Genomic DNA, 25,952 nt, shown 5'->3' on the forward strand with positions numbered 1-25,952 from the left:
GGGAGAGTAGTGGAGATTTGCTTGCTTTGTTCCCTGATAGGAGCCTTTCATCGTCTAGTTATCCTCCCTATGTGGAGGTGAAACGGGAGGGGCAGGGTTGGCTAATATTGAGCAATCTTGACGCGCTACGATTCCGTCTGCGCAGGCAGTTCAGCGGACAGCTTAGTTGGGCCTCTGGCTGCCGGGGTCCTGGTATGACCTCTGTGAGGCGAGATGTGAGTCAAGTGGGCGTTAGTGGGCGGTTGGTCTTTGATGGATGTTTGGCTGCTAAGGTGGAGGTGGCGTGGAGCGGCAGATTTATGAGCTTGGAGGAGAGGGAGGCTGAGCAGCTGGAGCAGCAGCAGCGGCGGGTGAGAGCGACTCGAACATCATGGTGAGAGGGAGGATAGCTCCTATGTGTGGGCCGGTTGGGGGACTCGGGCTGCGCGACTGGGTCTCTGGAGATGTAACCTCTCCACTGGAAGGAGCTGAATGGGTGAGACGTACTTATGGGTCTCACTTGGCTCTGTGCTTTCGAGCCGGGGGTAGGGGCCCTCTTTGCTCCTCTGCTCTCTTGTGACTTAGGGCTGAGGATGTGACTTATTAGGGATGAGGGGATGTCTGGAGCAGAGAGTAAGCCAAAAAACCCAAAACACCCAACGCCCCCTCTCCCCCAGCAAAAAGTGTTATAGCTGGTCTCTGTTACCAGTACTTGTTGGAGAAATACTGTTCTGTTTTAAATCTCACAACGACTTTATACTGGCATGTTTTTATGTCACAATGGTTATTTTCAAATCTGGTTCTTTTTCAGTCAGAAGTAGTCAAAATTGCTGCATTTTATGGTCTGTATCAGGTTTAAGATGCACTTTTCTAATTAGAAATGTGCATACGTGTATATATGGGTATTCACACCCCATATAGCCAAGAAAGAATAGAGCATGTAATGATTTGAATCAGCTGTTATCTTTAAATGTATTTTAAAAGCTTTACCAAATGCTTTGATTTATGAGATATTTGGCTTCAGGTGACTTTTAAAATAGATGTCTTAGCATAGACACAAGCTATTGCACCTGTCAACTTACTGTAAATCAGCTTCTTGTAATACAGACAGAAACAGAGAAGAATGAAGCTTGACTGGTGTAATTTTTACTAATGACGTAAGCTGTTTGGATATCTCTAGTTTAAATAGCAGAGAGATTAGTATTTTATGAGCTCACATCCTTTGCTATAAAGATATGCTGAACTCTGTGTTTAGGTCTTAATTAAAACTTGCAACACCAGGATTGGCTGAGTCCACTTTTAATATACTTGCCAAATATGAGATATATGGGGCATCCTAGGACTACATTTGTACTGGTATAAAAAGTCCATTTTATATGTGCCATTAACACATATTTCTGATTCTACTTGTACATCTGTTAGTTCTGTTTGTTTAGGAACCTGCAAAGAAATGTTTAGCTGTTGGGTGGTTTGTGGGCCTTGTTTTGGGGTTTTTTTGTTGTTGTTGTTTTTCCCCTTTAATGCATATCTTTTTTTTCCATAGAGGTTAGAATATTGAATCAAAATATTTTTAAATACTTGTACTGTTTGTAGGATTCCATGGGTGCTATCATCAAGCACTGTACTTGAAACTGGCTTTGGAAGGTTGTGGGCAAATAGCTAGTCCACTCAATGTAGATCCTTATTTTAAAAAATCTAACAAACCCCAAAGGCTTTTTTTTGTTGCCTTATGGGCTTGAAAAATCAGAACCTATTTTCCTTACTAACTAGCTGGAAGTATGGACAAATAATCCTTGCATGTGATTCCATGATATAAGGAAAATTAAAAGATTATCTGTGGTGGTCTGCTCTTATGCTGTTTGAAGGCTGCAATCTCCAGCTGCAAATCAAGAGCAGAATGAAATGTTCACCAGTTTCTTTTGCGTTAAAAAGTTTATAAATTAAATTATCAACATAATTTGCTAGCTACACTATTCCAAGTTTTTGCCATTGGGACTCATGTATGTAGTTATTATGCTCACAAATTTAAATTCTACACAAAGATCCTAATACTACCCAAGGCCATGTTTTGACTGTTCAGCAGAGGCATCAAAGACAGTTCGTAAAATCATCAAGGTTAGAAGAGACCTTTAAGACCATCAAGTCCAACCATTAACCCAGCACTACCCCTAAACCACATCACCCCGTGCCAGATCCAGATGCATCTTGAACACATCCAGGGATGGTGACTCCACCATTTCCCTGGGCAACTTGTTCCCATGCCTGACCAGTGAAAATTTTTTTTTTCTAATATCTAATCTGACTCTCCCCTGTCTCAGTTTAAGGCCATTTCCTCTTGTTCTCTCACTGCAGGCACAGGAGAAGGCACCAGCCCCCACCTCACTACAACCTCCTTTCAGGTAGTTGTAGAGAGCTATGAGGTCCTCCCTGAGCCTCTTCTAAACAAACCCAGTGTAGTGGTTTGGTCCAAAATACTCATTACTGTTTATCTTCTGTGAGATAAGAATTAGGAGAAATGCAAAGCAGGCACCAAACTTGAAAGAATATAAAGAAGTTTATTAACAGACCTAAAAGAAGAAAAAAAAATCATACCACACCTTCAGAACTCTCCTCCTCCCCCCACCTTCCTCCCTTCTCCCACTGACAATTTAAAAAGACAACCCTTAAGATGTTCAGTCTGTTTACTACTTCCATAATAACCTTGTTCAGTCCATTTAGAAAGAGAAGTCTCTTCTTGCTCGTGCTATGAAAACAGTATCACAACGAGCCAGCCGCCCACTTCCAAATATTGTTCAGTCCATTTAGGAAGAGGTCTCTCTGCCTGCATGTGAGTCCCTTCCCCCAACTTGCAGCTTTTCCCGCAACTGCTTTTGAGGGTCCACTCTTGAAGTTTTTGGGGTGCAATTTTAAGGTTGAGCCATTCAGAAACAAAAACCAGAGGCCCTTCTCCTTCCCTGGGAGCAAAGGGTCTTCCTCATCTTCATTGTTAGGACTATCTCTGGGAGCATCTCTAGGGACTGAGGTTTTCTCCTTTCCCATTTGGAGCAAAAGTCCTCATCTGGTCCATCTCTCCCTGTCCAAACTTCTCATGAAATTACAGCTGCGTCAGCATCTGCCTATCTCAGTGCAGGTGCTTTTGCTTATGAGTTGAACACTCCACCCCCCATATCTTCATGAAATTACAATGGGATACTCTATCATAGCTTCACAACAGAATTTCAGCTTTTAAGCATCTCCTCTTTCTCTTCCCTCAGGTTTTCAGCTCTTCACAGCAATAAAAGGGTTAATCTCACCTCGGCCTTGCAGCTTTGCAGCTGGAATGTTGAATGTTGCTTATCGAAGCGGAGAGGGGGGAGAGCCAAGCCAGAGCTAAGCCGCTCTGGCTGCCCACGGCAAAGCCGTGGGGGGGGTTCCACAGGTGGAACAGGTCCATTGACTCCAGGATGGCCGTGGCCCGGCCCGCTGGCCCCTGCACGGGGCCCGCAGCCACCTGTCCCAGCACCGGAAACGAGAGAGAGAGCTCTGGGGGGTTTGTCTATTCTTAAGTGTGGATCACAGAGGCAGTCACAACTTTAAGTGGCTTAAAGAATTGTCCATATTCAAACTGGCCAGCTGATAGGTTCTGTCAGGCCCCAGAGGAAGCTGTAAGCACCCCTTAGCAAGGACATCCCTTCCGGGACTATGCTTGCTAACCTATGACACCCAGCTCCCTCAGCTGCTGTTCCTCATAAGACGTTTTCTAGACCCTTCACGAGCCTTGTTGCCCTTCTCTGGACACATTCCAGCACCTCAATGTCCTTTATGAAGTGAGGGGCCCAAAACTGAGCACAGTTCTCGAGGTGTGGCCTCACCAGTGACGAGTACATGGGGACAATCACTTGCCTCGTCCTGCTGGCTACACTATTCTTGATAAAGGCCAAGATGCCATTGAATTTCTTGGCCACCTGGGCACACGCTGGCTCATAGTGAGCTAGCTGGCAACCAGCACCCCCAAGTCCCTTTCTGCCCAACAGCCCTCAAACCACTTCTCCCCCAGCCTGTAGTGCTGCATGGGTTTGCTGTGACCCAAGTGCAGGACCTGGCACTTAGCCTTATTAAACCTCATGTAGTTGTCCTTAGCCCATTGATTAAGTCTGTCCATACTCTCTGTAGAGCCTTCCTACCCTTGAGCAGATCAACACTCCCACCTAACTTGGTATCATCTGCAAATTTACTGAGGGTGTTCTCAGTTCCCTTGTCCAGATCATCAATAAAGAGATTAAACACGTCTGGCCCCAAAACTGGGCCCTGGGGAACACCACTAGCAACTGGATTTAGCTCCATTCACCACAACTCTCTGGGCCTAGCCATCCAGCCAGTTTTTTACCCATCAAAGAGTCCACCCATCTAGGCTGCAAGCAGCCAGGTTTTCTAGGAGGATGCTGTGGGAGATGGTGTCAAACACTTTACTGAAGTCTAGATAGACAACATCCACGGCCTTTCCCTCATCTATTAAGCAGGTCATTTTGTCCTAGAAGGTGTACTAGTTTGAAAGCAAACCAGTGGGAGATTCCAAGTCAGAACTACAATTTAATAGGAAAATTACAATAAAGGCAATAGTACAGAAACACTGGCTTAAACTGACAGAGTCAGAATACAACTTGACACCCCGTCGATCTGGGTGGTGGTAGCAGTCCAATTAAATAGTGGCTACAGTCCTTGTTGGAGTGATGAATGTGGTTCTGTCAAAGCAGTTATCCTGTAGAAAGATCTGGTCCTTCTCCAGTGGTGGTTGTCGAGCTCTTGTCCTCTGGGAATCCAGTGGTAGATCCTGCTTGTGGTGTTCCAAGCCTCCAATTATATCCAGGTAGGAATATTTGGTTCCTCCCCCTGAGTGGAGCATCTCACAATGGGATGATGTAATTTTATGAGTCATGCAGTGAGACCTTGATGGCCCATTAGCAGAGATAGCCACTGGAGGGAGTTATCAGGGCTGAGTTATGGAGAAGATAAAGAACACTGCCCCACCTGTTTTAACAGTTTATGATGATGGTAATAGAATACATACTTTTGGTTGCATCTTAAATTGTAACCTAAAACAGAAGGATATCTGGTTGGTGACATAGGACCTGCCTTTTGGAAATTCATTTTGGCTGGGCTTGATCCCCTGGTTGTCCTGCATGTGTCATGCAATAGCACTCAAGATGATCTCTTCCATAACTTTGCCCAGAACTGAGGTTAGGCTGACCAGCCTGTAGTTCTCTGGATCATCCTTCCAATCCTTCTTGTAGATGGGCATTACATTTGCTAATTTCCAGTCAGTTGGAATTTCTCCAGTTAACCAGGATTGCTGGTAGATGATTGAGAGTGATTTGGCAAGTTCCTTTGCCAGTTCCTTTATTACTCTTGGGTGGATCCCATCTGGGCCCATAGACTTGTGTCTAATTGGCATAGCAGGTCACTAACCATCTCCTCCTGAATTATGGGGGCTTCACTCATCTCCCCATCACCAACTTTGAATCACGCCGAAACCGGGCCAGGAGACACTTCAGAGACAAAGTCAGAGAAGTGGGTATTTGCTTTATTCGGCGCGCCGGGTGTGTGGGGATCGCTCCTCCAAACACACACACTGGTGCTTCCTACAACACAGTATTAAGGGTTAAATTATGAATATTCATCACATTCCTTGGGACAGGTGTGGTTATACAAATTATTTCTCAGAAGTCATTAATATCATTAGCATATGGGTCACGCATGCGCTGTATGTCCTGGTGGTCGCACTGAAGAAGGCTCCTCTTCTTCCTCGGGGGTCTTTCTGATGAAGACCAGTAGTCATCCTCACAGTTCACTTTTCACCTTTCTCCCTGGGCATGCGTAGTCCTTTGAGGAATGAGTCAGCAGTCTCTGAGATAATCCTTGTCCCCTCTATCTTGACAAGATTAGGGTGAATTCAGCTTCTTAAGTTTTGTAATTAACATCTGCTGTCTGAACTAACATTTGCTGTCTCCCAATAGTTAACTTGTGCTTACATGAGTTAGTTATTGACTGCCCTTTCCTCAGCTTTCAGCTCTGGGAGCTGTGTATCCTGAGGACAACTGGTCTTGATATTGAAGACTGAGGCAAAGAAGATATTAAGTACCTCTGTCTTTTCCTCATCCCCTGACACTACACTACCGTCTGCATTCAACAAATGATGGAGACACTCCTTGACCCTCCTTTTGCTGCCAAGGGACTTATACAAATTTTTTTTTGTTTTCCTTAACTGTAGTGGCCAAATCAAGTTCTAGTTGGGCTTTGGCCCTTCTAATCTTCTCCCTACATGACCTCGTGACATCCTTATAGTCCTCCCAAGTTACTTGACCCTCCTTCCAGAGACGATAGATTATCTGTTTTTCCCTAAATTCCAGACTAAGTTCTCTGTTTAACCAGGTCAGTCTTTTTCCCTGACAACTTGTCTTTCTATACATGGGAACAGCCTGCTCCTGAATATTTATCAATTCCTTTTTAAAGTACATCCAGCCTTCCTGGACTCCTTTGCCCTTCAGGACTGATTCCCAAGGGACTCTGTCAATCAACCTCCTAAACAGGCCAAAGTCTGCCCGCAGGAAGTCCAAGATGGAAGTTCTGCTGGTGCTCCCCCTTACTTCACCCAGTGTTGAAAACTAACATTTTGTGGTCACTATGCCCAAGATGGCCACTGACCACTACATCACCCACTAGTCCTTCTCTGTTCAAAAACAACAGGTCCAGCAGGGCACCTCCTCTGGTAGGCTCATTTACCAGTTGTGTTAGGAAGTTGTCTTCCACACACTCTAGGAACCCCTAGACTGCTTCCTCTTTGCTGTGTTGTATTTCCAGCAGACATCTGGCAAGTTGAAGTTGCCCACGAGTACAAGGGCTGGTGACCATGAGACTTCTGCCAGCTGCTTGTAGAATGCCTCATCTGCTTGTTTGTCCTGGTTGGGTGGTCTGTAACAGACTCCCACCATGATGTCCACCCTGCTGACCTTCCCCCAATCTTTACCCAGAGGTACTCAACCATGTAATCTTCATCATCGTCAATTTTGATGCAATCAAAACACTGTAATATACAGAGCTACCCCACCACCTCTCCTGCCTGTCTCTTCTAAAGAGCTTATAGCCATCCATTGCACCACTCAGATCATGTGAGTCATCGCACCATGTTTCCATGATAGAGACTACATCGTAACTTTCCCGTTGTATGATGGCTTCCAGCTCCTCCTGCTCACTGCCCATGCTGCATGCATTGGTGTAGATGCACTTCAGCTGGGCTATGGATTTCACCCCCAACACAGGCATGCCACCCCTGGGCTTATCTCCAGTGAGCCTGGTCCTATCCCCTTCCCCCTTCAAGCCTAGTTTAAAAACCTCTCAATCAGCCTTGCTAATTCCTGGGCCATAATCCTTTTCCCCCTCTGAGTCAGGTGTACCCCATCCAACATGAGCAAGCCTGGTGCTGTGTAAGCTGCCTCATGGTCAAAACCAACAAAATTCCACTTATGGAACCAGCCTCTTAGCCATGTATTTATCAGTTGTCTTTTCCTATTCCTTTCAGTATTATCCTCTAATATTGAAGGAATTGAGGAGAAAACTACCTGCGTACCTACTCCTTTAACCAAGTGCCCCAGTGCTCTGAAGTTACACTGGGACATTTTCCTTCAATCTCATCTCTACCCACCTAGAATACTAAGAGAGGGTAGTAGTCAGAGGGCTGCACCAAATCAGGAAGCTTCCTGGCTACATCTCTTACCCGAGCCCCAGGGAGGCAGCAGACTTCCCTGTGGGTTGGGTCCTGTCTGCATATCGGGCCCTCCGTTTTCCTCAGTAGGGAGTTGCCTATAAAAATTACCCTTCTTTTTTCCTTTTTGGAGCTGATTGCAATATGTCTGTGTGAAAAACGAGGTTCACTCTCCTGTGAGAATTTAAAGGGTTTAATATAAAGACAATAAGAGACACATAAAGCAAAGAGGTAATGGCTGAGTGCCTTGGCACTCTGCCAGGAGCACACCTGATGCTCGAGGTGAGTCCTTTTTATACCATTTTTACTGTCTGTTCTCTATTCATATTCAAACTTTTCCAGGAGCTGTTCTGCATGGCCACTCCTTGGTTCCGCCTTTTTAGAGCATGCGTATTCTTCTGCCTTGCGGTTTTATTTCTTTTGATTCTTGGGGTTGGGCTCACTAGGTAAAAATTGATGGTAGGGTGGATCTCTTAATTCTCCAGACAGTCAGGGCTGATTGCAGCTTTAGGCCTCTGTCTCTCCGGGCAGAGCGGTGATAACGGCTCTCGGACTCTCCTGGCCTCCCATTCTCCAGGCGGAGTAGCCTTTGGGCCCCTTTTGTTCCCTGGACAAAGTGTTGATTAGCAGCTTCTTGGGCCTCATCCTCTGTTAGCTTGGAGGTTATCTTACTTGCTCACACTTGCTAGCATTCTTGCTAAAACGAGAGAAAACTACATCCACACAGCAAAAAAAATTTTTAACATTATATGATATCTACCTTTATACTTGCGAGAAGCCAATATTATAGTACATGTTTATAACAATCCCCCCTTTTTCTATTTTATAAATCATTTGGCTTGAGCAATAATTCTTTTTTCTTGGCTTCTAATGTCCGTTCGTTCTTTTCACAGATCAATTTGGCTTCTTCGAGAGGGTCTTTTATATCACTTTCTCTTTTTAATACCATAATTTTTTGTGCTGTTCCAGACATAGCCAACTTTGGGTCAGTAGGCATTGCCACAACTTGCATGCCTTGAACTACGCTGGTGTACTAGTTTGAAAACAAACCAGTGGGAGGCACCAAGTCAGAATAACAATTTAATGGGGAAGTTTAAAGAAAAGGAAAGAAAAAAAAAAAACTAAAAGAAAACACTGGTTCAAACTGACAGAGTCAAGATACAACCTGAGTCCCTGTTAGGCAGGGTGGTGGTAGCAGTCTGCTAGAATTATGGCTGCAGTCCTCTGAAGCGGTGATCCTGTAGAAAAGAGGGTCTGCTCTTCCTCAGAAGGTCCAGTGGTGGCTGTGTAGCTCCTGTCCTCTGGAAATCCAGTGGAAAGGTCCCCTCTCTGGTGTTCAGCCTCAGCTTATATCCACGCTGGGATGCTTGGTTCCTCCCTCTGGGTGGAGCATCTCACAATGGGGTAATGAGTCATGAGGCCAGGCGTTGATGGGCTCATTAACAGATGATAGTCCAGAGGGAGTTATCTATGAGTCATGCGGCAGGACAATGATGGGCCATTAACAGCAAGATAGTCTGGGGGGAGGAGGCAAGGAAACACTGCCCCACCTGATTTCAACGGCTGATGGGGATGGTAATAGAATACACTGCAACCCAGGACAGCTGGTGATTAGCCGAATAAAGCAGGGGATCAAGCAAGGGAGAAATATTAGACCAGCTGTCGCACATAATGGTGGAAGAAGCTAGGCTTCTTCCTCTTCTTTCCCCAATATGCCATCCCACCAGTTAGCAGTCATCATTGATTCCCATTTTTGGACCGGTACATGGGCTATTTTTCTGATATTGTTGGCGATATCTAGAACGGCATCCCCATTGTCATCAATTTTTAAACAACAATCCGATGTATTGAACTTCCCGCATACACCCCCTTCTTCAGCCAGTAAATAGTCTAAAGCCAGCCTATTTTGATATATTGCAGCTCTGGTTTGGTGTTGCTGGCTAACTATTAATTCCATAGCCCCGGCTGTTTCATTGGTTATGATTTCTACAAGGGCTTGGAGTCTGATGATACGATTTAGCATGTAAATTGGGGTTCGATATCCCCAACTTCCATCTTGTGCCCAGGTAGCTGGCCCATATGTTTCTAATATTCGTTCAGGGGGCCATTCCTTATCTTTCCATTTTTGGAATCCTCCAATCAAATCTCTTTTCTTTCTTTTGAAGTCTTCATAGACAGGTATTCCTAATTGATCTCCCTCTGGTTCTGGTAAAAGGAAAAACCCTGGTTGAATGATTCCTAGTGTACAACTCCCTTTCCAATGTGAAGGGAGTCTTGGGTATGCCCTTTTCCCACATATCCAAAATAAGCCATCTGGTGCTTTCCAATAATCACCTTCTTGTTGATTTATATTCTCCCAAAATTTGGATATTTCTGGGATTTCAAAATAAGGATTTTTCCCTGCGTCATTACACTGAAAGAGTCCAATTTCATTATCATATACACAGTCTTTTCTTTTTTTCTGAGCCCAATACCAAGTTGGTTTTTCTGGGACCCACCACGTTGAAGTTTTGTTACTTACTCTATACCTTTTACAGGGAGTGTTTCCTACTTCATTAAGAAAGTTTTTCCCAGTTCGCCAGAGGCATTCTTCCCCTATCACTGTTGAACTTAAAATCCACCCCTCAGGTCGGTTCCCCCCTCTTATATTTGTCCGGTTCCATTTAAGGAGTTCTACCCGGCCTACGCTGCTACCTTTTCATGGCCATTCTTCTGTCATCAGAGCTCCTCCACAGACCCAACAGTTGGTTATGTTAAGTTCTTTACCTATCCTCTCCCCCAGTTCTACAAACAGGTTTTTTCCTAACCTTGGGGTTTTTTCCTCTTTTAACTGTTGTTTAAGCTTTGCATACAGGTCCTGACGTGAGGTGAATATAGGGCGAGGTTGCTGTGCTGGCTTTGTATTTTTACTTACCACTTGTTCTTTTACCAAATCTTGGACTGTTCCCATGGTGGCAGCTGTGAAGCAAATCCATTTTTCTCCTTTTGGACAATTACTTCCTAGTCTGTTTCCACTTGTTCCTAAATTTTCTGTAATCCAATATTTTTCCCCTTTATGCATGCAAATACCTAATTTGGACGATTCATAACAGTGACTGTTGATATGGGCATGAATAATAAGAAAGAAGCCCCTGTGTCTTTCCATGTAAAGCTTTCGATAGCATTTGTAACATGGTCTTGCCGGTGTCCCGAAAGGGACCAGGATAAGTGACAAAAGAAGGAATAACAGAGGTCCGGCATGGCTTATACTCCCACCTCCCTTGCCTATGAGGTTGCAACCCATAGCAGGTGTATTGGATCTTCTCGGTGGCGAGTACAGTGGCCAGCCCGGTCTTGCCCTCTATTTCCTTGTCACTTCCTTTGTAGCTTTTAGGCAAATTTCTTTTGGCACCTTTTTTTAACTGTAGTATCTTATTGTATTTTAAGTATTTCCCATTCAACAGGCACTAGTAATTCCCATCTGCAGAGCAAAGTTATTGCTTTTGTTGCTTATTATTTTGTCTGGATAGGGGGTGGATTTTGTGCTTGACACCCTTTACAACTAGGGTGTCGATGGTGTGAAATGCCAATTTCCCCACAGATGAAATACTTATATTTGACCTGGCTGGCATGCCCCGTGTTAGAATGATTCAAACAGGGTGTATGATGTGGCACTGATGGAAGTTGTGATTCTCCCCCTTCTTAATACAAATCACAGGCTAGAATCAGAATATGAGAGTTCCCTGTTTGATACAGTCCCAACCCTTCCTGTTTGAAGTGAGAATATTCTTCTCCAAGATGTCCCAGAATTTGTCCAGGGGGCACTTGAAACCACTGATATAAATTTGGCTTTTACTTCTCAGTTAGGTGTGATTCTTTGCATATTCCTTGGATTATTTAGATTGTTCCAGTTCATTGCCACCTGGCCTCCGTTTAAGAATCAATTTGGTATCACCTGGTTTGGATATTACAGTCCATTCTTCAGGTTCTTTTACAGGTCCTTTGATTCTGCTGGCATGGATCCACCTTCGTTCCTTGGTCTGGATTGTGGCCTCAGTCGTCAGCAGTACCTGAAAAGGACCCTCCCATTGTGGAGTCAAAGATTGTTCTTTCCATGTTTTTACCAGTACCCATTCCCCTGGATGGATATTATGAATTTTGAACTCCAAAGTTGTGGTTTGAGGGATCAATCCTTTCAGCCGCAAATTTTCAAGTGTTCTGGCAATTGTGGTGACATATTTTCTGACACTTCCTTCCCCTACTTCATAAGTGGCTGTTTCATGTTGAGTGGTAAGGAAGGGTAATCCGAACATCATCTCATAAGGAGATACTCCCAGGTCTGACCTGGGCTGTGTTCGGACTCTCAACAGAGCCAAGGGTAAGCACTTTACCCACGACATTTGAGTTTCAATCACTAATTTTGTCAAAGTTCTTTTCAAAGTCTGGTTCATTCTTTCTACTTGGCCTGAACTTTGTGGGTGCCAGGGGGTATGTAATTCCCATTTTATTCCCAAGACTTGAGTTATTTGTTGTAAGACTTTGGATGTAAAATGTGTTCCTCTATCTGAGTCTATTTTATTAATCATTCCATATCTGGGCATAATTTGTTCCAGAAGGGTTTTGCATACTACGTTAGCTGTCGCTCTAGTAGCAGGAACTGCTTCTACCCAATGAGTTAGATGGTCTACTATTACTAATAGGAACTTCCATCTCTGTACTTGAGGAAGTTCAGTGAAATCTACTTGGATACTTTGGAATGGTCGCAGGGCTAACTCACGGCCTCCTAATGTTGTTTTTCTCATTATTTTCCTATTCACTCTTTGGCAAGTTATACAGTTCTCAGTTATTTGTTTTGCTACCCCAAAGATTCCAATACACCCATAATTTCTTAAAAAATGATCACACAAAGCTTGAGTACCCCAATGAGTTTTTTGATGCATATCTTCTAATATTCTCTTAGTGAGTGGCTTATTAAGTAACTGTCTCCCATCAGGGAGTTTCCATTTTCCAGATTGATCTTGTTCTCCCCCTATCTTAGATAATTCCTTTTCTTCTTCTTTACTAAATTTGGGGATTTCCAATTCTCCCCTTTCTGGGGTCAAGATTAACATAATTCGTTTAGTCCCATTTTCTGCTGCATCTTTGGCTTCTTGGTCTGCTAGATTATTCCCTCTTATTTCTGGGGTCATCCCTTTTTGGTGTCCTTTGATATGCACTACAGCTAATTCTTCAGGCAGTTTTAATGCCTCCAAAACTTCTGAAATCAGGCCTTCATATATCAGTTCTTTCCCCTTTGAATTTAGTAAACCCCTTTCTTCCCAGATCTTTCCAAAGGTATGTATTACCCCAAAGGCATACTTTGAATCAGTATAGATGGTCCCCTTTTTGTGTGCTAAATGCTCCAGTGCTCTCTTTAGAGCGTATAATTCACAAGATTGCGCCGACCAATTTGAAGGTAGTTTTCCTTTTTCGATGATCTGCATATTTATCCCATCGACTAAGGCATATCCTGACATTCTTTTTCCTTGCAAGCATCTGGATGAACCATCCACATATATTCTTTCCCTTTCTAAGAGGGTTTGTTCTGCTAGATCTTCCTGAACTTTTGTTTGGTATTGAATAATTTCCAAGCAATCATGTGCCAGGTCATCTTTTGGTTCTCCATACAGGAATTGGGCTGGATTGAGGCTTTTGCTCGTTTCTATAGTTAGATCATTACTGACAATTAGAATTGCTTCATATTTTAATATCCTGGAGTCTGTTAACCATTTTTCAGCTCTTTGATTTAGCACATTTCGGACCGCATGGGGCGTGTATACAATCAGTTTATTTCCAAAGGTGAGCTTACGGCTCTTCTCCACCAAAATAGCAGTAGCTGCTATGGCTTGAATGCATACTGGCCAGCCACGGCTTACTGGGTCCAATAATTTAGATAAATAAGCTATTGGTCTTCTCACCCCTCTTCCCATTCCTGGAATAATACACCATGAGCTACTCCATTTTCTGCATTCACATATAAATGAAAGGGCTTTTCTAGTGAGGGTAAGCTTAGGGCTGGTAACGAGGCTAGTTTCAATTTCAGTTTTTCTAATTTATCATTGTCCTGGGTTGCAGTGTATTCTATTACCATCCCCATCAGCCGTTGAAATCAGGTGGGGCAGTGTTTCCTTGCCTCCTCCCCCCAGGTTATCTTGCTGTTAATGGCCCATCATTGTCCTGCCGCATGACTCATAGATAACTCCCTCTGGACTATCATCTGTTAATGAGCCCAATCAACACCTGGCCTTATGACTCATTACCCCATTGTGAGATGCTCCACCCAGAGGGAGGAACCAAGCATCCCAGCGTGGATATAAGCTGAGGTTGAAAACCAGAGAGGAGACCTTTCCACTGGATTTCCAGAGGACAGGAGCTACACAGCCACCACCGGACCTTCTGAGGAAGAGCAGACCCTTTTCTACAGGATCACCGCTTCAGAGGACTGCAGCCATAATTCTAGCAGACTGCTACCACCACCCTGCCTAACAGGGACTCAGGTTGTATCTTGACTCTGTCAGTTTGAACCAGTGTTTTCTTTTAGTTGTTTTTTTTTCTTTCCTTTTCTTTAAACTTCCCCATTAAATTGTTATTCTGACTTGGTGCCTCCCACTGGTTTGTTTTCAAACTAGTACATAATTTGGCGCCCAAGGTGGGGCAGCTCTGAGAGAAAGTCAGAATTACAATTTTGTGTTAACAGAAACCTATTCACCATGGTGCTCAGCTTGTCTACGTGGGTACTGTATCTTGCTCTCTATATTTTTCCTCACATGGGGAACTACCTGCCTGTAGTATTACTCCTGTTACAACCAGGGAATGGTATGAGAATTGCTTTAATGGTTTATTATGTCTACAGCATAATAACCTGCGAGGCGATGAATACCATTCGGAGTATATACTCAGTTTTGTTTGGCTGTCCTAGTCTGGGCTCCTATGTCTGGGATCTCCTCAACAATCGCACCCAGCCCCTGGTGGGAGGAGTAGAGAGTGGTTTCTTCCAGCCTTTCAGGCCAGGCACAGCAGTTTTTGAAAACATTGAATTCCCTCTGGATGTCAAAGACGGCATAAACTTGCTGTTAGTTCTGCTTTGTCTTCTCTGTACAGCCTGCACCATGTACACCATGCTTAGGATCAGAGCCATGGCACAGCATCCTCAGGATGAGGGAGGGAAAAAGAGCAGAGCAACAAACATCATGCCTACGCAGACTGACACAGAGGAGAAAGGAACCAAATGCAAAGCAACAGCATCCATGTCTACTCAGACTGTCACCGAGGAGAAAGAACCCAGATGCAAGACAACGGCGTCCATGTCTACGCAGACTGACACAGAGGAAAAAGAAACCAAATGCAAAGCAACAGCGTCCATGTCTACGCAGACTGACACCGAGGAGAAAGGACCCAGATGCAAGACAACAGCGTCCATGTCCACGCAGACTGACACAGAGGAGAAGGGAACCAAAAGCACTCTCAGTGTCCCCATGCAAACCGTCACCGAACCAGAACAGCCTAAACCAATTGCAGTTGCCCCCGTTCAGAAGAAGAAATCAAAAAGCAAATCAGCCCGCATTGTGACTGACGAGGATGCAGCAGGACCTTCGCACCCAGCAGAAGAGGCAGAGCCAGAGATCATCACTCGGTCGCTATCCCTGGGTGAGCTGCGTGACCTGCGGAGGGAATTCACCCGCCAGACGAATGAGTCTATCCTGACCTGGCTGCTCCGCATCTGGGACGCTGCAGCCAATGACACCATTCTGGACGGAAGTGAGGCCAGGCAGCTGGGATCTCTGTCCCGGGATGTGGTCATTGACCAGGGGATCGGGAGAACCCAAGAAACTCTCAGCCTCTGGCGGCGACTGCTTACAAGTGTAAGGGACAGGTACCTTTGTAAAGAAGACCTCCAGGTGCACCAAGGGAAATGGAACACAATGGAACAAGGTATCCGGTGCCTGAGGGAATTGGCTGTGCTGGAGATCATTTTCTCAGAAGACGAGAGATTTCCTAAGAGCCCAGATGGTGTCCAGTGCACGTCACAGATGTGGTTGAGGTTCGCACGCCTTGGACCAGAGATATACTCCCGTTACCTGGCAACGCTGCAATGGAGGGAAGGCGAGGACAGGGTGGGCGTCTTGGTGAACAAGCTGAGGATTTACGAGGACACCGTCACAGCCCCGTTTCGCACCCATGTCTCATCCGTGGAAACAAGTCTTTTGGCTGAGCAAGTCCGGAGCTTGATTGAAGAAGGCCATCAGAAACTGAAAAAGGAACTTAAGGAAGACATTTACCCGATCTCGCCAGAACCAACAAGAATCTCTGCCATTAGGAGCCGGCGTCCCCCAACCAGGGAGAGAGGATACACCCCACGAGGTAACCTCTGGTTTTTTCCTTCAGGAACATGGAGAAGACATGAGTAAGTGGGATGGAAAACCCACCTCCTCCTTAGCAGCTCGGGTACGTGAACTAAAAAGAGGGACAACTACCACAAGAAGCGCATCTAGAGTCAATATTGCTCCGGTCTCTCGCACACAGAACTCCAGACGGTACCGGAATGATAATATGACCGATCCTCTTGAAGGGACCTCAGGAACGTATTCACCGGAAGGGAGCAACATGCAACATGACCAGGAATAGAGGGGCCCTGCCTCTAGCCAGGTAGAGGAAAGGGAGAATCGGGTCTTTTGGACTGTGTGGGTCCGATGGCCTGGCACATCTGACCCACAAAAATACACGGCTTTGGTTGACACCGGTGCTCAATGCACTCTGATGCCATCAAGGTATGTGGGAGCAGAACCCATTTCTATTTCTGGAGTGACAGGAGGATCCCAGCAGCTGACTGTACTGGAAGCTGAAGTGAGTTTAACTGGGAACGAGTGGCAGAAACACCCCATCGTGACGGGCCCGGAGGCCCCGTGCATTCTTGGCATAGACTATCTCAGAAATGGGTATTTCAAGGACCCAAAAGGACATCGTTGGGCTTTTGGGATAGCTGCTGTGGAGACAGAAGATATCAGACAACTGAGTACACTGCCTGGCCTCTCAGATGACCCCTCTGCTGTGGGACTGCTGAGAGTTGAAGAACAACAGGTGCCAATCGCCACAGCAACAGTGCACCGCCGGCAATACCGCACCGACAGAGACTCTGTGGTTCCCATCCATGAGATGATTCGCAAACTGGAGAGCCAAGGGGTGGTCAGCAAGGCCCATTCACCTTTCAACAGCCCTATATGGCCAGTGCGTAAGTCCAGTGGAGAATGGAGGCTGACGGTGGACTACCGTGGCCTGAATGAGGTCACGCCACCATTGAGCGCCGCTGTGCCGGACATGTTGGAACTTCAGTACGAGCTGGAGTCCAAAGCAGCGAAGTGGTACTCTACTATTGACATTGCCAATGCCTTCTTCTCCATTCCCTTGGCAGCAGAATGCAGGCCCCAGTTTGCTTTTACCTGGAAGGGTGTGCAATACACCTGGAATCGACTGCCCCAGGGGTGGAAGCACAGTCCCACCATTTGCCACGGACTGATCCAGACTGCATTGGAAAAGGGTGAGGCTCCAGAACATCTGCAATACATCGATGACATCATTGTGTGGGGAAACACAGCAAAGGAAGTGTTTGAGAAAGGAGAGAAAATCATCCAGATTCTCCTGGAAGCTGGCTTTGCCATCAAAAGGAGCAAAGTCAAGGGACCTGCTCAAGAGATACAGTTCCTGGGAGTAAAGTGGCAAGATGGACGGCGTCAGATTCCCACTGAGGTCATCAATAAGATCACTGCGATGTCTCCACCGACCAACAAGAAGGAAACACAAGCTTTCCTAGGCGCCATAGGTTTCTGGAGGATGCACATTCCCGAGTACAGCCAGATCGTGAGTCCTCTCTACCTGGTTACCCGCAAGAAGAATGATTTCCACTGGGGCCCTGAACAGCAGCAAGCCTTCGCCCAGATCAAGCAGGAAATCGCTCATGCGGTAGCCCTTGGCCCAGTCAGAACAGGACCAGAGGTGAAGAACGTGCTCTACTCTGCAGCCGGGAACAATGGTCTGTCCTGGAGCCTCTGGCAGAAGGTGCCTGGTGAGACTCGTGGCCGACCACTGGGATTCTGGAGCCGAAGCTACAGAGGGTCTGAAGCCAACTACACTCCCACAGAGAAGGAAATCTTGGCAGCCTATGAAGGAGTCCAAGCTGCCTCTGAGGTAATTGGCACTGAAGCACAGTTGCTTCTGGCACCCCGACTACCGGTGCTGGGTTGGATGTTCAAGGGAAAGGTTCCTTCCACGCATCACGCCACCGACACCACATGGAGCAAATGGATCGCCCTCATCACACAGCGTGCCCGTATTGGAAACCCGAATCGCCCTGGGATTCTAGAAATTATAACAAACTGGCCTGAAGGTGAGACTTTTGGATTATCTTCTGAAGAAGAGGAAGAGCAAGTGACTCGTGCTGAGGAAGCCCCACCATATAATGAGCTACCGGAGACTGAAAGACGTTATGCCCTCTTCACTGATGGATCCTGCCGAATTGTAGGCGCTAACCGAAAGTGGAAAGCTGCAGTATGGAGCCCCACACGACGAGTTGCACAAGCTACCGAGGGACAAGGTGGATCGAGTCAGGTTGCAGAGCTTAAAGCCGTCCAGCTGGCTTTGGATATTGCTGAACGAGAGAAGTGGCCGAGGCTCTATCTCTACACCGACTCGTGGATGGTAGCTAATGCTCTGTGGGGATGGCTGGATCGCTGGAGAAAGGCCAACTGGCAGCGCAGAGGGAAACCCATCTGGGCCGCTGAGATTTGGCAGGACATCGCCACCCGAGTAGAGAAGCTGACCGTGAAGGTTCGACACGTGGATGCGCACGTACCCAAGAGTCGGGCTAATGAAGAGCATCGCAACAACGAGCAGGTGGACCGAGCTGCTAAGGTGAAAGTATCTCAGGTGGATCTGGACTGGCAGCACAAGGGAGAATTATTCCTAGCTCGTTGGGCCCATGATGCCTCTGGTCATCAGGGGAGAGATGCAACATACCGATGGGCCCGTGACCGAGGGGTGGACCTTTCCATGGACAGCATCTCACAGGTCATCCACAGTTGTGAGACCTGTGCCGCAATCAAACAGGCCAAGCGAGTGAAGCCTCTGTGGTACGGTGGACGATGGTCAAAGTACAGGTATGGGGAAGCCTGGCAGGTTGATTACATCACCCTTCCCCAAACCCGCCAAGGCAAGCGCTACGTGTTGACCATGGTTGAAGCGACAACTGGATGGCTGGAGACCTACCCTGTGCCTCATGCTACAGCCCGGAACACCATCCTGGGCCTGGAAAAGCAAGTCCTGTGGAGACATGGCACCCCTGACAGGATCGAGTCGGACAACGGGACTCATTTTAAGAACAGCCTCATCAACACCTGGGCCAGAGAACACGGTATTGAATGGATACATCATATTCCTTATCATGCACCAGCTGCCGGAAAAGTTGAACGCTGCAATGGACTACTTAAAACCACCCTAAAGGCACTTGGTGGGGGGACCTTCAAAAATTGGGAAGTGAACTTAGCAAAGGCCACCTGGATGGTCAATACCCGAGGGTCTATCAATCGAGCTGGTCCCGCCGAGTCTGAACCCTTGCACACAGTGGATGGAGATAGAGTCCCTGCAGTACACCTGAGGGGTATTTTAGGAAAGACTGTTTGGATCAATCCCACCTCAGGCAAAGGCAAACCCATCCGTGGGATTGTCTTTGCTCAAGGACTTGGTTGCACTTGGTGGGTAATGCAAAAAGATGGGGAAACCCATTGTGTACCGCAAGGAGACCTAATCTTAGGTGAGAACGGTGCGTAGGGTTTCATTGTATATGTGTATATATATATATATACATATATATATATATATGTATATATATATATATATACATATGTGTGTGTAGAGTTTAAAGAAGGTATTGATTTGGGATGATGTAGATGGTAATAGAATAAGGGGTGGATAATGTTCTGGGTTGCAGTGTATTCTATTACCATCCCCATCAGCCGTTGAAATCAGGTGGGGCAGTGTTTCCTTGCCTCCTCCCCCCAGGTTATCTTGCTGTTAATGGCCCATCATTGTCCTGCCGCATGACTCATAGATAACTCCCTCTGGACTATCATCTGTTAATGAGCCCAATCAACACCTGGCCTTATGACTCATTACCCCATTGTGAGATGCTCCACCCAGAGGGAGGAACCAAGCATCCCAGCGTGGATATAAGCTGAGGTTGAAAACCAGAGAGGAGACCTTTCCACTGGATTTCCAGAGGACAGGAGCTACACAGCCACCACCGGACCTTCTGAGGAAGAGCAGACCCTTTTCTACAGGATCACCGCTTCAGAGGACTGCAGCCATAATTCTAGCAGACTGCTACCACCACCCTGCCTAACAGGGACTCAGGTTGTATCTTGACTCTGTCAGTTTGAACCAGTGTTTTCTTTTAGTTGTTTTTTTTTCTTTCCTTTTCTTTAAACTTCCCCATTAAATTGTTATTCTGACTTGGTGCCTCCCACTGGTTTGTTTTCAAACTAGTACAATCATCATCTTTTGTGGTCCATTGTATATTGTCTCCCCCTGTTAATTTTTCATATAAAAATTTTACTGCTTGTGTATATCCTTCAATCCATAGTCTGCAATATCCCAGTAGCCCCAGCAGTCTTCTAACCTCCTTCTTTGAAGAGGGAGGAGGGAGGGATAAAATCCCTGTAATTCTTTCAGGACTTAGTTTTCGGCTACCTTTGCTTATCAGGATTCCACAAACTGTAATTTCCTTTTTGATGCCCTTAGTCCCTTTTCCCCAAGAAAATTTAGAAGCTTTATAGTAGCTTCTTTATCTTTAATTTCAACTTCCCCTGATATTAGAAGATCATCTACATATTGGATAATTTGTATTCCTGGGGGAGTGGGGAAGGTTTGTAATATTTCTCCCAAGGCTTGCCCAAATAAATTTGGGGCCTCACAATACCCCTGTGGCAGTTTAGTCCACCTCAATTGGTTATTTTTCCCTGTGTTTGGATCTTCCCATTCAAAGGCAAAAATATTCCGGCTTTCTTCTGCCAGTGAGCAGGCCCAAAAGGAATCTTTAAGATCCACCACACTAAACCACTGATGTTGAGGTGGAATTTTGCTTAAAAGAGTGTACGGATTAGGAACCATAGGGTAGCAGGTCCGTGTTCTTTTGTTTACTTCTCTGAAATCTTGCACTAATCTATAATTTCCATCAGATTTCTTCACTGGGAGAATAGGGGTATTATGAGGGGATTTACAAGGTTCCAGTGTCCCATCCTTTATTAATTCTTCTATTACTGGTTTTAAGCCTTTTCTCCCTTCTAAAGATATAGGGTACTGACGTACACGAATGGGACATTCTTCTTTGTCAATTGTGACCCTTATGGGGTCAATATCTAGTCCACCCCTATTCCCTTCCCCAGCCCAAACCTCTTTGTTAATTTTTCTCTCATCTTCTTGGCTAAGTTTTAACACTTTGGCCGTCATTTTCCCTTCTTCTGGTATGACTCCAATCCCCAGTTGGATTTGTAAATCCCTTCCCAATAAATTGCTGCCAGCCCCAGGAACTAACAAAACATCCCCTATCCCTATTTTTGTTTCCCCTTCAATGACCACATCTTTAATGACAGGGACCTTAAATCCTTCCCCCTTTGCTCCCGTTACTTTTATAATATCATTACGTACATCACACCCTTTTGGAATATTCATCACACAAGTCCTTTCTGCCCCAGTGTCAACTATAAGTTCTACTACTTCCTCTTGGGGGCCTACTTTTAAAGTTATCAAGGGCTCCAGATGGTATTTATCTCCCAAAAAACAGAGCCCATGACTTCCCTATTTCTCTTCTGTGTGTGTCTCTTGAAAGATTTTCATATCCCTCCTCAGGTGGGGGCATTCTCTTTTATAATGCCCTTCTTCCTTGCAATAGAAACAGGCATCCCTGGGTTGTTCTTGGAATCTTGACCGTGCTGAGGTTTTACTTTTCTCCCTTCCACCATTTCTGAGCCCTGAATGTTTAGGAGTAATACCTGAGGGCTTTTGATTTAGATTTTTTTGGAAGGTACTCTCTCGCATAGTGGCTATCATGATCTTTGCTTTCACTTTGGCTTTTTCTTCATCCCTCCGGACATATATCTTTTGAGCTTCCCTTACTAGGTCTTGTAATGGTTTCTCGTACCAGTCTTCTATTTTTTCCAGTTTTTTCCTAATATCTGGCCAGACATGAGTGACAAAGTTAACTCTTAGCAGGGCTTGCCCTGCTAGGGACTCTGGGTCTATCCTAGAATATTGTTTCATATTCTTTCAGAGCCTCTCCAGCCACTCAGTCGGGGTTTCTTCCTTCCCTTGCTGCCCCTCAAAGGCCTTTCTGACATTTTGTCCTCGGGGTGCCCCCTCTTTTATTCCCTTGATTATCAAATTACGATAATCATTCATATGTCCCCTCCCAGCTTTATCATTTTGGTTCCAGTTAGGAGGTGTAATGGGCATTTTCTGATCCCCGGGTGGACCTTGTTGATTTTCTCTTTCCCAAATTTTTATTCCAGCAATTCTAATCATTTCTCTTTCCTCTTGGAAGAATATTATTTTCATTATTGATTGCATTTCTTCCCAAGTGAAAATGTTGGGACCGAAGAACTGGTCCAACTGTTCAGCTGTACCTATGGGGTCTTCTAATAATCTTTTAATTTCTTTTTTGAAATTCCTAACCTCTGTAGAGGTTAGAGGGGCATTCACAAAGCCAGTTCCCCCTCCTCCCATAGGTACTTCTCTTAATGGAAATAAATGAATTTCTTGGCTTCCCTCTGTTTGTTTAGCAATGGAGGCATTGTTGGGCTGCCTCTGAGCCTTAATGGCACCTCTTGTATTCTGGTATGGTGCTCCTTCGTTAAGAAGAGGGTTTATTTGGGAAGAAAGCACTAAACTCCCCTGGGGAGGAGGGGCAGATTCAGAGTCTGGCGCTGAAGCCGAATATTCTGAAGTGCAGAGGGTGGGGGTGGGGTGTGGCAGTGAAGCCAAGTACTCCGGAGCGCAGGAGGTGCGGTCCGGCGCTGAAGCCGGGTTTCTCAAGGCAGGAGAGGTGGGGGCTGAAGTCGGGACGTGTGACGTTTCCCTTGATTCAATTGAGGGTGCTGGGATTCCCGAGATATATGGGAAGGGTGGGATCCCCGGCATGGGCGGGGGCAGGGCTCCCCCCCAGCTCCATTGGGGCGGGAGGGCTGCCGGGGGAAAGGCCCCTGGTGCGGGCGGAGGGATGGCTGGCAGAGGAGACCCTGGAGCCGGGGGAAGGGGGGCAGCCTCTGGCACTGGCGGCAGAGGAAACCCCGGAGCTGGGGGGGGGGGGGGGGGCAGCCTCTGGCACTGGTGGTGGAGGCAATACTTCTAAAGGGTCCCACCCTTTTTTCTCTTCTGTTTGCTTCTCCTCTGGGGTTTCTGATATTTTAAAGACTTTGGTTCCCAGAGGTTTTGTAATTCCTGTCCAGCAAGAAGCATATTCTCCCTCCTCAGGGTGAGATGGCTCTTTTGAATTTACAAATACATTTAGAGCCTGGCAAATCCATGCCTCATCAGACCCATATTTTGGCTAGTACACATGATCAGATCTGATTTCCTTTTTTACCCACTCTTTCATGCAGAATTGAATCATTTTTACTTTATCTTTTCCTTTTGTAGAAGGATCAGTTTCCCAGTTCGCAAGTTTGACTCCAAGGGGACTGTCTTGGGGTATATCCTCTGATACCCTTTTATAATTTGAACTTAATTTACTAGGTTGTTGTCCCATTTTTCCAGGGGTTCTCTATTCCAACTTACTCTTTTCAAAATATCAATTTATCCCCCTGTCTTGGAGTGACGTTATGATGTGTATCCCATATCGCTGCCTATGCCCAGAAATTAATTTTTGTGCCTTTCTATGCCTCTAATCTGAGCCTGAGAGGGGGAAGAGAAAAAAACTGAGCAAAACTTTCTCAAAGCAGTTTGCAGCTTGTTCAAGGTCATATAAAGATAGCAGGTTTTTTTCCCCCCAGCTGCGGCAGGGGAGCGAGGAAGCACCCGGCTTGCTGTTTTCCAGTCAGCTTTTGGCGAGTTGTTTTCAGTTTCTCGTTCTCCGGAGAGATACTGAGAGTTGGACTTTGCTTTTCCTTCTCTGGAATTCCGGAATTTCTCCCTTTTCTACTGGACTGCTTTCAACCTCAGAGCACATCGGGAGGACTTTCCACCGGGCACAGAGGGCCTGGCCCTGGGCCAAGCCCCAGCTCCGAGGAGACCAAAGGGAGGACTCTAACGCTTTCCCAGGTTTTTCCTCCACAGCGAAAGATTTTACCATTTAACCTTATTTTCCTTTCCCGGGTGTTTGTTAAATAAATAGTTTTATCTTCTTCATTTTCCTTCGAGGAAAATTTTTTTTTTCCTGAACCTGGTGGGGGAGGGGTGGTTTTTCCTTCTCTCAGAGGATATATTTCTAAATTTGGCCAAACCGGTACAAATTTAGTGGCGCCCAACTGTGGAGCTCGAAGGAAAGTGAAAAACCTGTGCTAATTACATTTTGGTTTGAATTTACTTATTCTGTGCTGGGGTAAAGTAGTCATCATGTTGGTTGAGTTCATAACATTTCTCTGGCTTGATGTATTCATATATTTCTCGTCCGTAGGCTTGTTTAAGGTACTAGTGCCTTTCTGGTCCCTAGGCTTATTTGCCTATCCACAACTTGGTCCGATCTTATCCTTGATAAGGAATTTTTGCAGAGCAGGGACACGAATTCGGATTTCTATTTTGCTGTGCTCGGTGATAATGATTTATAAGAAGTTAACAGAGGTACAGGCAGCTGCTCGAAGTGTGTATGATAAATGGTTTCTCCCTCCTAACCCCCGTCCTAGCTTCAGTAGCCTGTTTTGGGAATTTATTAGTAACTGCACCCAGATTGTTAGAGGAGGAGGAGTCGGGGTTTCCCTTCCCTTTAAATTTGATAGGTTATCTTTTGAGAATGTTCAGTTTCCCCTGGATGTTAAAGAGACCACCTTCCTGGTATTTTATCTGGTAAGCTTCCTCTATGTGGTTCGCAGCTTGTCTAGAATAAGAGCTCAGATTTCCCGGGCGACTGCCGAGACACCTGACCCAGAGGTGGAACATCCCGAGTGGTGTGGGGAATGGGAGGATATGGGCCAAATCTTGAAGAAATTCTCTGACCCAATGGTTTGCAATTTTCCCCCTGAACAAGTTCAGAAACCAGCTGAGGTGGCAAAATATCTGAAAGAGAAATACAATGACAATTCTAATGAGAACAAGCTCCTTGCAATATGTTGGGCCTTGGCATATGCCTATCGCACACTGCAGCAGGTAAGGGTAGAGAGGCAGGAAGATAAATCAGCAAAGCCTGCAGATACCCCAGTCACTCAGGCTGCAGATAAACCAGACAGCAAGCCCAAACTAGATGGAGAATCTAAGCCACTGACAGTGGCTCCTGTCACAAGGAAAAAGCACACAACCAAAACTGATCACCCAGTGAAAGATGATGATGATGCAGGGGAAGGGACCTCAAAGGATGCAGGAGCAGGAACCTCAAAATCACCAATGGACTCAGGCACAGAAACCATTACTGAGTCCATGTCCATAAAGGACCTTCACAGCCTAAGAAAGGATTACACCCGACGGTCCGATGAATCCATAATAAGTTGGATGGTCCGTATTTGGGATGCGGCAGGTGATGATGTGATGCTGGACGGTGCTGAAGCAAGGCATTTGGGATCCCTGGCACATGATCCAGTGATCGACCAAGCCATGAAAAGGGGAGCTGACTCTACCAGTGTCTGGAGACGGATTTTGACAGGCGTGGCTGAAAGATATATGTGTGGAGATGATCTCTACATGCAGCAAACCCCATGGAAGACCATAGAACAAGAGATCCAACGCCTGAGAGAACTAGAGGTGGTAGAAGTTGTCTTCACAAATGACCCAGGACTGAGGAGTCCAGACCGGGCCAGAGTTATTCCATACATGTGGCGAAAACTCATACAACTTGGGCCACCAGAATACGCTTCTGCTTTAGCAATAATGAAACCGAACTACGGTGCGAATGAGACCGTGCGGGATATGGCAGTGAAGCTCCAAGCATATGCAGACTCTGTGCATGGCCCAACACATGCAAGAATCGCAGCTGTGGAAACACGTATGCAGAAAATGGAAGATAAGATGGAAAGGAATCACCAGGAGA

At 45.9% G+C, this 25,952-nt stretch overlaps 1 protein-coding gene across 1 annotated transcript in view; it reads left to right on the forward strand.

The window, feature by feature from the left end:
• Window positions 1-243: 243 nt before the first annotated feature.
• LOC309584566 (transmembrane protein 161B-like) overlaps window positions 244-25,952 on the forward strand; it is a gene marked incomplete at its 3' end in the record, with an annotated part of 152,036 nt that continues 126,327 nt past the window's right edge. The window contains exon 1 of the mRNA XM_082300648.1: window positions 244-373. Coding sequence (XP_082156774.1) covers window positions 371-373 — 3 coding nt within the window. The 5' untranslated portion in view covers window positions 244-370. The remainder of the gene's footprint in view (window positions 374-25,952) is intronic.

This window comes from Coloeus monedula (genome assembly GCF_965178545.1).
Source record: "Coloeus monedula genome assembly, chromosome: W".
NCBI lineage: Eukaryota > Metazoa > Chordata > Aves > Passeriformes > Corvidae > Coloeus > Coloeus monedula.